The 12,454-nt window shown below is 42.5% G+C and overlaps 1 protein-coding gene across 1 annotated transcript in view; it reads right to left on the bottom strand.

Annotated features, from left to right (window-relative positions):
- Nucleotides 1-631: 631 nt before the first annotated feature.
- Nucleotides 632-12,454, bottom strand: part of MICU1 (mitochondrial calcium uptake 1) — a 193,618-nt gene continuing 181,795 nt past the window's right edge. The window contains exons 11-12 of the mRNA XM_010984183.3: nt 3,274-3,363; nt 632-1,624 (exon numbers count right to left, since the gene is read on the bottom strand). Of these exons, the coding sequence (XP_010982485.1) occupies nt 1,464-1,624; nt 3,274-3,363 (251 nt within the window). The 3' untranslated portion in view covers nt 632-1,463. The remainder of the gene's footprint in view (nt 1,625-3,273; nt 3,364-12,454) is intronic.

Raw genomic sequence — 12,454 nt, 5'->3', positions numbered from 1 at the left:
AACGCTCCCTGCCAGCTTTGAGGCCTTGCAGGAAGCACTGGGTTTTTTGTGTGGTAGTTCTATTACATCGGTCGTGGGCCCCTGTCATGCCAGGGAGCATTACCTGGAGGTTCTGGAGGCTGCAGGAACTCTGGAGGAGAGCTGAAGGAGAAGTTTCTGGACCTGGAGGAACCTCAGGGCCCATTAAGCTCAACCCTATCTGTCATTTATTGTTGAGGAAACAGATGGGAAATTACTTGCTTGCTCAAGGTCACACTGAGTTAGTGGCAGGGTTGAGTCCATAAAAAACAATGGTTGCTACAGTTCTTAACACTTAGGTCCACTGAACCCAGATGATTTCTCATGTACTCGGCCACCCCATCTTAGTTCCTTATTGTGGGGCAGGAGTTCAAGGACTATGTACTTTGATCAAGGAGGAAATGATATCCTAACTGTGCTGGAACAAGGCCACCACTAACCTCCAAATGCCCTCACTTTTTGTTTATGCCTAAAGTGGCCTCCCAGCTGGAAGAACCAGACACCGGCGGAGAGAAAACATGTTGGCTGCTAGCAGGATCTCAAACCCAGTGGAGAAGGGAAATGAAAAGGGCCCCAGAGGATCCTAAAATAAAGGAGACAAGAGCCTTGGGAGGAGGGTATTGCAAACTGTTGTAATTAAAGTGATATTTTACAAGCGTCTAAGACAAGAGGGCAGACAGGCTCTGAGCCAGGCCTCAGCTTCAGAGGCGCACCCCTGGAGGGGAAATGGCACTTGCAGGGAACGTGAGCTCAACCACTGCTGCTCATTAATAAGCACAGTCGTGGTGAGTCTTCTTATGGAGCCTGAGGGGAAAAGAAGGGAGTGGAGAGAGCCAAGGAGCAGCTGCTGTGAATTCCCAATCTTGCCCCATTCCCACCATGCCCCTTGCCTTCCTGGAGCAGGCCTCAGAGCTGCCCTGGGGACTGACACAAATCCCTCCTCTGGCACAGGCCTCCTGCCAGCTCAGGGTGCCCTGGACATCCTCGTTATCATTCATCACTGATTTCCTTTCGCCTGCCAGCAGCTTCCCTCATTTGTAGCTTAAAAACACCAGCAGGAGGAGAAGCAAGGGATGCTCTTGCTAATAATCAATCCACAGCAAAATGACTCAAGAACTGGGTGTTGCCAGGGTGGGCAGGTACGTGGATGGTTCCGCCTTCTTTATCAGTAGGGCGCTTGACTGTGTGGTACTGCTGAAGATGCCAAAGGTCTGCACTTTTAGGACTTGCTTTTGTTTCTGAGAACCTATGGTGATAATCACTGGCTCAGAATCAGCCTCACAGAACACTGGGATAGGGGAAGGGTGGAGAGGGGAACTGGATGACCGCCGAGATCATTCCCAGGAGGATGCAGCAGAAGCAGCAACAGGGAGGGCTGTGCCGAGGCTCTGCTCAAGGGGCCAGAGTGCTGGGGGTGGAGAAGTGGCTCCTCTTACAGTCTGGGGCTACTGTTTGGGCAAAGCAAAGTCCCAGGCAGTTTCCTGTGCACATTTCCACATGGCCTGCATGAGCCGGGTGAAGCCCATGTCTTTGGGCTTCTCCAGGCCTCTCATCAGCCGCTGCTTCATGATGGAAACAAATTCCTTATTGCTCAGCTCCCCATTGCCTGGAAGAAGAGACAAACACAACAGGGACAAGTGAAGGCCTTCAACCAATGAGAAAACTGCACTGCTCACATCACATAGGTTCCAAGGCCTAGCGCGCTGTCACAGCCAAATTCAATTCTTGTGGCTTAAAATGAACTGGTTTGCATCTTCCATGACGTTTCCAAGTACAACTCAGTAGATAGTTCAGTGCAGTGTGACAAAAGCTGGATGAGCATGTATGTCAGGTCCTGTGCTAGGTGTTGAGAATAAAGAGATAAACCAGACTTTACCCCTTAAAATACCATCGGGAGAGACACATACATGATTTCAACAGTGTGGCAAACGCCCTAGTGGGGTGAATAGAGGATGCTGTGGGGACGCAGAGGAAGAGTATCAAACCCAGCTCGGGGGGGTTGTGTGCAAGAAAAGATCAGTAAAGGCTTCCTGGAGGTGACTCCTAAGTTGAATCCCAAAGGATGAGCAGGAATTGGCCAAGCAAAAGGGAGTGAGGTGGGGGAGGCAGTCCAGGAGAGGTAGGAGCACAGCGAAGGCACAGGCAGGATGCAGCACAGCTGCTGGAGAACTCCAACGGGGTAGGTCTGGCTGGACACACAGAGGTGGGATATGGCAAGTGAACCAAAGAGACAGCGGGAGACAGGTCCCAAGGATCTTGTATTCTCATTAAAAGGGTTTGCAGTTTATCTTCAAGGCAGGAGAGGACTGTAAAAGGGGAGTAAGATGTAGCTGGATTTCCACTTTGGATCGATTTCTCTGGCTGGATGAATGTCCTATGCAGTGATGTGGACAAACTGCACCAAGTTAAGGAATGAAAAAACTAGAAGGATTCAAAGGGGAAGTTTCACACAAGTGGGAGCTTTTGATCTGGTTCTTAAATTCTATGAGCACAGCTTCCTGGAGGAAGGTGAACAATGACTCCTGGCTGTGAGACGGGCAACGGAAGTTAATGTAGTACAGAGGGACGCAGCACAGTTCGGTTCAAATCCTGGCTTCGCCATCTCCTACTACCTTTGTGATCCTGGGAAAATAACTTAACCTCTCTAAGTCACAGCTTCTTTATCTGTAAAATGTGGTAAATAACAATTCCTATGTCAGAGGATTAAATGAGAAGCTAGCACAGTGTACCTGGCTCATGGTAAGTGATGAAAAATATGTGCACCTCCCTGGTTAATATTATCATTACGGTATCAGCCAACATCGCTGAGAAATAATACCAGAGCAGAACCAGGATCTCTTACATGGGCTGAACTACAGAGCGGTCACAGACACGACAGACTACAGTGTGGAGGTGGAATGTAAATGACTGAATATTGCCCTGGGAGGCAGAGACATCAGTACCATCTTCTTCCTAGAGACATTCAAATACTTGAGTGCTCCTAATCTTCTAAGCAGCAAGCTGGGTCTAATATTTTGTTTCCATTTTTAAGATCCTTATGGTCATAAATGAATTTAGGCCTATAGGCAAATTGGAATTACAGGAAGAAATGGAAGACCAGGGTTTATATTTCTCAATGTCATGATGCTGAGAGCTGAGCTAACGATATGGGAAAGGGGTAAGGTGAAGAGGTCTGGGCTGGTACCCTGGAGCTGTCTGTAAGGCTCCAGTGAGGCTCAGTTTCTCCGCTTGACTCCAGAGGGCTCCTCCACTCACCATCACAGTCAAAGAGTGCAAACACCACATCACACACGTGGTCTGAGAGTTCCACTTTAGCCACTGTCCTGGCCACCTGCTGCATGGTCACTGAAAGAAGAAAAAAAGATGTTGAGTTAGCACAGCCGAGGGACTTCCATTTTGCTTTTCCTGAACAGGAAGACAAAACTATTCAGTCATAATTAAACATTTTCAAGTGTACTTTAGTCATATTTAAGAAAATGATAATTCAAGAAAAAAAAAAGAAAAAAGAAAATGATAATTCAGTCTTTAATCCATAAACTCCTTTCTTTTTCATCTCAGGTTCAATTTTTTTATACTGCTGCCACACTTTAGGAGGTATGTATATAATTAAGTAAGAACGCCTGAAACTAAATTCATAGAGAGAGAAAGTAGATTAGAGGCTATCAGGGGCTGGGGAGTTAGTAGTTAATGGGTATAGATTTTCTGTTTGGGATGATGGAAAATTTGGGAACTAGTGGTGAAGGCTGTACAACATTTTGAATGTAATGAGTGTCACTGACTTGTATACTTAAAAATGGCTTAAAAGGTATCTTTTATATTGTATATATATTTCACCCCAATAAGAATTTAAAAAGCAAAAATCCAAAAATATGTGAGGATGGAATTCTAACAGTCTAGAGCATGCAGTGGTGGCTTTTCTAATAAACTCTTACCAGAAGAGTGCCTTGAAAAAAAAAAGAATGCCTAATATTACTATAGTCTCTTTCTTGGCATCTCCCTCCCACTAGAAAGAACACAATAACAAATAGTCAAGGAAATCACAGCGAAAGGAGGGGGAGGAGGGGAACAAGGAGGCCTGTCTGAGTGCACTGAGGCTTCACCCATCAAGCACTGATTGACAGCGGAGATCCTGCAAGGCTGAGCTTCTGCCCTCTTCCCGACAGGTCCTCCCCTCACCCCGCCAGACACTTTGTCCTCTCCCACTGTGCCCCTTGCGAGAAGCAGTGGCCCCCTCTCGCTAGATCAGTATACAGCCTCTCTTTTCTTTTTCCAGACCTCAACAGAAAATCTCTTCTCTCTTGCCATTTTCTCTTTCTCTGACATTTACTGGAAAACACTAGCAATCATGTGAGAATTGGGTTCGCATGAAAAACCAGCTGGGAAAGACTAGGCAATTTTCCCTGCCTTCTTGGCCATTTAGCTTCAGTCAGATCCAGCTTCATCTCCAAATTATGTTATTGCTTACAGACACTCTGAAGTGAGGTAAAACTCAGAGCAAAGAAAAAGATGAATTTCTACTTATGAATCAACTAGCAACAGAGTGTTTTCTCTAAACCTCAGGTTAGATGCCTCCAGAAGCAACGTGAACTTCAAGTCAGTGTGGCTTCTGCTTCTTTCATTACTATCATTTCAGTTCTTTCTTGTCATTTTTTGCTGCATTTGATCTTTCAGTTCACCTCTAGCACCTACATATATTCAGCACAGTGCCCACAAGGTCAGCTGATACAAATGCCGGAGCAATGTGGAGAAGCAGGTGATGCCGCAGGAAACTGGGCCTGCAGCCCCAAGACCTGAGCTTGAGTCCTAGCTCCACCACCAACTTGCTGTGAGACCCTGATGGTCATATTCAGATGAGGGGATGCCACAAGATAACCGCTGAGATGGCTTAGCAGTGCAAAGAATGGCTTATTGGTCTTTTCTTGAATCTGAGGGTGAGGCTGCGGGTGGACATATACAGAAACAGCTGAGGATGTGTGTGGCGAAGGGGAGAGGAAAGGTCACAAGCTGGGCTGTGCCTTAATTGTGGTTCACAGCTTCTGGCTGGAGGGGGACTAGGCTGCTCAGGAGGCTGGGAAGAGCCAGATTCTTCTTCCTGCAGCTTTAAATTACTGTTCATACCACCCTTCTTTCTGCGACGTGAGTTAGGTTGAAGAGGGGATCAACATACTTAAGCAGAATATATTATTGTGTGGATGTTCAGGAGATGTGGTTAAGTGCTGACGGAGGAGATGGGGCCTCCACAAGACTGGCGAAGTTCTAGGGTTTAGAAACTTAGCCTTGTAGGTCTGGATACTTGATTCTCTCAGCTGGCTCAGGAAGAATTGATTCCTGCTAACTAAGCTGCCCAGGGAAGGAAGAGAAACCAGAAGGCCAATTTACAATGAAAACAGTAACTGTTAAGAGAACTAAAATGAAGACAGCTGGTCATTATACTTCTCAGTAGGAAAACCTACTAAGGAAACTCAATTCACCTCAGAAAACTGCTCAGTAAAAACAGAATCAGAAGACACTGGATGCTCTCAAACTGTGATCAGCTACTGAACTGCCCTTTGTGGCCACAGAAATATGTCCTGAAAAGTGGCTCAAAACCTGTTCTCTATCAGGTAAACAGGAATGCTTTTTCTTAACCATTCCTTTTTCTGCATTTCATACCAATCCTACACTTATGTTATAACTGATAATACCCCTCTTTTTCTCTTTCCCAGTTCCATTCTCTCAGGGCAGAGTGCCTACTGCCAATGCCTCTTGACATTCCAAGGGCCCATTCTTTCCCCAGGAAGATGTACCTTTTCCTCTAAATAATATCCAAGAATATCAGTGAGTGCACTTGGCATTTTTCAGTGAAAAGCTCATTAAAGTGGTATTAAGTGATTGGGGAACTTCTGGAAGCTACTGGCAGGAATGCCTTGTTACAAATGCCATCTCTCAATGGAACAGTTACAGATTACATTCCATCTCACGTGGAGAGGGCTCTGATGCCATCTGTCCTACAGGAGGGAAAACCAGGGATGCTAGGTTATTGTAAGTCAAGCCACTGGGACGTTACCAGCCAGCAAACAACCTAGCTGGGGTGCCCTCTCACAGTCCAAGATCCCCAGGGTATGAATCAGAGCAGTGGAGGAAACAACAATTAAACTAGCTAGTAAGCTGTCCAGCCGGGAGCCCTTGGGACAAGTAGGATGACAGCACATTACAAGCCAAGAGCTTGACAGCTGGTCCTGAGAGTTGGCTCATTCAGATTTGCTTCCACATCTCTGAATCATAAAGTCATAATTAAATCACAGCAAGCAGAATAATCCCCCCTTCAGATCTCGACTTCCCCACGCAGACCAGTTGTTGGCACTGGAATTTGGGTCTCCCCTATTTGATGATGCTAATTGATTGATGGTTGGGATTCTAGTTTCTAATCTGAAAAGATGTCTATATGGAGCATGAAGTCACCTTGGAGAAGACCTAGGTGTCCAAGGCTTCTCTTCTCCTTTTGTACAAATCTGGTCCAGCTGCCTGAACAATAGATGGACATGAGATTGGGTGATTTCTACTAGAATAGGATAGGGAAGAATTTGTAGAAACGGGCTCAACTGGCACTCAAAAATGTGCTAACCATCTGGCTTTTTGAAAAGTCCAGGCAGAATCTGAGTTGTGCCAGGTCCCCAGTTTATTCTCTGGCATAGTCCATGACTAGACAATTCACCAGCAAAAAGAAACACATACTGAGTTCGTGTGACTATAATATCAGAAGCTATATTATATAAAGCTATCCAGAAAGAAAAAGAATTCTGGAGGGATCAGAGTCCAAATATCCACTTAGAATCAGAGAATCTTAGAACTGGAAGAGACCTCAGAGGAAATGTAAAATGTAAAATGCAGAGAAGTTGAATAACTTTCTGAGAGTCACAAAGCCAACTGGTAGCTGGGTCTAAAATATAGGTCTCCTGACTTCCAGCCTAATGCTGTTTTCCCTTTCACACTGCATCCGCTTGCTCCCTTATATGGATACAATGGGTCCCCCATGAATCTGTCACTCTAAATAAGGGAAAGAGCTCAGATGAAAGAAAAGCCAAATTGGGGATTACTCAGTGCTGGTGGGCAGGGATGAGTCACTGAATATTTGGGGGTTGTGAGGAGCCAGCATTAGAGTTTGACTACAGATCTGATTGTCCTATATGGTGGAAGACATGACCATTCCCTTGGAACTTACACTGACAGTTTTAAAGATAACTTAGCAGGTTGATTAAAATGCAATCCAATGAAAAGGAACTGAAACAAAGGTGGCCCTGGGAGCTTCTCCCCGCAGCTGCATCTGATACACAGATAGAAAGAACTATGGATGGTGTGACCCAGTTAGGAGCTGCCTGTCTCTTCCCAAAGCAAAGGTGCTTGGAAAGGTGATACGCCAAGTTGAGTTGACAGTCTCTAGCTGTGTGGCCATGTGATTATGCCTGTCTTCCTGGACTATAGTGGAGAAAATCAAAAGCTAGCTTGTGACTGCTAAGGTTAAGTGAGGGGAGACATTTCTGCTTCAGCTTTGGAAAGGCTTATGATGCAGTTGTCTTAGTTTCTTAAGTCCATCCCTAGATGGGTTTGGGAAAGGTGGGGACAGGGGGAAGGATTTCCCCTTAAATAGCACTTGTCCTTTCTTCTGTATGCTCTTCTAAGATACTTTGGCTAATACAACACACACATTTCAATCTGATTGAGGGGGTCGGGGTGGGGAGGAAAGGACATTATTTAGAATAACAAGCAATTTAAGGAGCCAAGAGCAATACAGTATACTAATAATGAAAATTGTAACAATTCCTTGTTCTGCACGGTGCTTCTCGGCCACAGGCAGGCTGACCCCTCTATGTGCTCAGATTCCCCTTTCAGAGGTGATGCTGGTGATCCTGGCTCCTAAATTCTGGTACATGCCACAGAGAAAACCTGTGGTCAGGTTTTCTGAACCTCAGAGCATCATCCCAGACTATTGTTTCAATGGGCCTACCTGCTTAATCTAGTACAAACTAACTGGCAGTAAGATATACTGCCATTGCTTAGGATTAAGCCAGTGGCTTCAGTAAAAATGCTCATCATATTTTGTCCACAATGGGCAAGCATTTCTACCAGAATCATTAGGCTGTCAGTGACTTCAGATAAAATACCCAGGGGGCAATCACAGTTCACTGGGGGAAATCATATATACAATCAAGATTGAGAAAAACATAGGAGAAATATCAGAGCTATTAATAGACACATATAAGTTGCCCATGTTAGTTCATCAGTTGTACCAAATATGCCACACTGATGAGGGATATTGAGGGCTGGGGAGTATCTATGTGTAGGTAGGGAGGACTATGTGGGAACTCTGTATTTTCTGCTCAATTCTGCTGTAAACCTGAAAAATGAAAGTCTAAAAAAATAAAGTCTATTAAAAAAGACTAAAAGACAATAAAATGACATGAAGCCACATTAGAGGTACTAGTATACTAAGCAATAAAATAATCTACTCAGTTAAAAAAAAGACATGTAAGTTACAGGGGAAGAGTCTGTACTTGGTAGGAGGTACATTTTGGATTCAAATTCTAAAGGATTAAAGAGACAGAGTGCTCCAGATTTGGTGTGTACAGTAGTGAGTGATGGAGAGGGGTGGAGGAATCAGTTTAAATAAAGCACTGAAAGCAGGAAAGGATGCTAAGCCTGACTAGAGAGTGAGAACTGTAGATGCAGGTGGGAGCAAGAGCATCAGGATAGATTTTGCAGAGGGCCAGTCAAGTCTCCTTGCAGGGAAACCTTTATAACACAGTCAGGCATTATTTGGAGACCAATTTATCATATTAACTTGCTTTGCCTTCTCTGCCTCTTTACATTTCATTCTTTTTTATTTTAAAAAGTTATTTTTCATTAGGTAATACATTCACCTGTTTCAAATCCAAATGGGACAAAAGGGTTAATGTCTCCTTCCCAAACTTATGCCCCAGTCCCTTTAGTTGTCCAGAGGCAACCCATATCTCATTTCTCCAGAAAGATCTTATGGATGTAAAATCAAATATTTATTCTTCACTTATTCCCACAAAATGGAACTATATTAAATATATGGTAATGTCTGACTCATTTAACAACATATCTTGGAAATAATTTCATTCCAATACATAAACAGTTCCTTTTTGATAGCTACATAGTATTCCACCAACAAGATGTATCATGATTTGGGGGGAGGGTATAGCTCTAGTGGTAGAGCACATGCTTAGCATACACAAGGTCCTGGGTTCAATCCCCAGTACCTCCTCTAAAAATAAATAAGTAAACTTAATTACCTTCCCTCCAAAATAAAATAAAATAAAATAAATTTTAAAAAAGATGTATCATGATTTAGATAAACAGTTTCTCATTTATTCTAACTTCAATCTTGAGGAGGAAGTGCCTTTTACCTCCCCTTTATAAAATTGCTTCCTTGGTGGGTTATAGTTGTTAGCTTCAACAGAGCCTGAATCTCTAATGGCTAAAGTTGAAAGCAAATGAGATATTTAAATTCAGCCTACTGAAATTATACAAAAGACTAAATATTCTTCACCTTTACAAGTATCTTATCAAAACTTCAGACACTTATAAGAGTAGTAATGCCTAAAGCCCCCCAAAAGCAGTGCTTACATTAAATACTAATCTCTATACTTCCCCAGTTAGTATAATTCCTTTCTGATCATTTTCATTGCAGGATGTAATGTTGGCTGATGCTGTTCTTACTTATCTATTTAAGATATGGTTTATCCTACCCTCACTCTCCCCTCTCCCCCAGTGGTAGTCATGAATCCCTAAAGCAGCTCTCTTCCTCCTTGGGGGTATTTACATAATTTTACTAAATCACAACACAGTCAAAGCAACATATTTAAGCCAGAATCAATCTTTAGAATTGCTAAGTGACTTTAAATTTGGGGAAAAATCAGGTCTCTTCAGAGAAAGTGCCTCATAAAGCAAACATTCCTTTCAGAATTTGAGCTTCATTGCCTACACCATGACTAATTTTGTTTTAAAAATTGATTAACTTTGTCTTAAATGAATGGAATCCTGGCCAACACTCCTCTTCACACATACATGTTTTTTTACAAAATGCAATAATGAGCTGATGCATAAGGGCTTGCCTCCCACAAACTTTATAAGAGAATTTATAAATAGGAGCTTTTTTCTCATAACCTTTTCCCCATGCATCTTTATGACATTCCTACCTCCTGCCTTTGTGTTATGGCTGTGTGGGGATGCTCTCCCATACATTCTTGCTGTGAACCTACCCCAATTTCTGCCTTCACATAAAAGCACTAAGTCTCCTATATAATTCTCTAGGTCCTACTAGCAGTGGGTGCCATGTACCAAAAACAACAGTGGTATGGAAGTCAATGAACCTGAATCTCTGGTCTCAGTTCTGTATCACACTAGCTGTGATATGAGCAAGTCATTTTCCTTCATGTGTTAAGTGAAGAGGTTAAAAACAATAAAATAATAAGGGCTTAAGTAAAGTGATTTTTAACCTCCCTTCTAGCCCTAAAATTTTATGACTGCCATGTTAATTTTTTTTTAGATAACATGGCTTAGATTAGTTAAAATGTCCGTATCTTCAGAAGTCCTCAAATAATAAATCTAAAGGTGGTAATTTCTGGAATTATGGTTGGTATGGTGGGTAGAATTCTGAGATTCAGCATTCCCACATCTTGTAAAATCTCCTCTCCTTGAATATGGGCAGGACCTGTGAATATGATGTGATACTACCCTTGTGATTAGGTTACTTTATATGGAAAAGGTAATGGGATAGTCAATCCCATGATTACAGTTATATAAGAACCCATCTTGGCACACTGGGGAAAGAGATTCTCCTGCTAGCTTTGAAGAAGTGAGCTGTCATTTTGTGAGAGGGCCACATGGCAAGGAACTGTGGCAGCCTGCAGAGAGTGACCCCTGGCTCACAGCCAGGAAAAAAAAAAAAAAAAAGGAACCTCAGTCTTACAACCAAAAGGAGCTGAATTCTGCCAAGAACCCAAATGAGCTTGGAAGAGGACCATGAATTCCAGATGAGAATGCAGTCCAGCTGACATCTTGATTTCCATCTTGTTAAGGCTGAGCAGGAACCCAGTTATCCTATGCCCAGACTCTGACTTACAGAAACCAAGGGTGGTGTTTTAAGCTGCTAACTTTGTAGTAACTTGTTATGAGCAAGAAAGTTAAGTAGGGAAGGTATTTATGGTTGGGAATATCCTTTTGAGGTTCCTCAAATCAAACTTTACATATAGCTGTGCTCATCCTAGGTACATTTTATGGAACTATCACTTTTCTGCAACTACTATACCAAGCTCCATAAATTAGCTCTTTTAGAGGCACTATACCCAAGGTTTAATTAAAATTTAAATTTCTTAACAAGAATATGAATTAAAACTTCCACCTTTCTTTTGGGAATTTAACAGCCTTGCTCTGTTTTCAAATGAACCTGATAATTATAAGTTAGTTCATTATCACACAGATTTGGATACAGCTTTAGGCTGTAACATGTCCCTTAAAACATTACTGCATTCAGTAAAAAGCTGATTTTATGGTCATATGTAGAAGAACATTTGGAGACATTTAATATCGCTCTAACTTGAGGTCAGAGAAGTTGTGACTTGCCCATCTCAAGGAAACTAATGACATGGGAAGGTGTCATACTCCTATCATTCTTCCTATCATCGTAGGCCTTTATTAGGGCATTTCACCATCCTTTACAGTATCTGACCATGTTTATTCACTTATTCAACATTAACTGAACATCTACTGTATATAAAGAATTGTTCTAGGCTCAGAGTAGGACACAGAGATGCGGAAAACATGGTTGTTGTCCTCGAGAGTTTACAGTCTAGTAGAAAATTCCCCCTTGAATGCTGAGGATACTAGAGATATTAATAGGGCTTAGATACTCCTTGGAGCAGAGAAGTTAAATAATGGTAATGCCTTCTGAAAGTAATGATCCTAAGAAGTTTTGGATGAATGATAAACTTAGGAGAAATTAAAAGCTCCAATCCTCCTCATTAGTAAGTACAAACAACTTATAACTTCTAAACTAGTAAGAATCTCAAAAAGTGGCTGAACAAAGCAGTACATGCTGCTTTCTACGAGAACGAAAGTAAGCCTATTCAGGTCCTAGGGTGATTTTTAAAACAACTTTTTGCCAAGTTTCCATATTGGGATAGGTTGTTTCCAGTCTGTTAGCAGGCAGAGGAAAGTCAGTACCTTGGAGCTGAAAACCAGAGCAGGCAGCTGGGTATAATTATACTTTCAATCTAGTATATTAATATAGGATTACTTCATTTAATTTTCATAACAGCACTGAGGCAAGTATTCTATTATTACCATTCTATAGATGAGGAAACCGAGGTTTTGAGAGCTTCAGTGGTTTGTTCAAAGTCAGAAAGCTAGTGAGTAGCAGGGACTCAAAATCAGG

This window comes from Camelus dromedarius, chromosome 8 (genome assembly GCF_036321535.1).
Source record: "Camelus dromedarius isolate mCamDro1 chromosome 8, mCamDro1.pat, whole genome shotgun sequence".
Classification (NCBI taxonomy): Eukaryota; Metazoa; Chordata; class Mammalia; order Artiodactyla; family Camelidae; genus Camelus; species Camelus dromedarius.
This window is presented reverse-complemented; position numbering and strand designations above follow the sequence as displayed.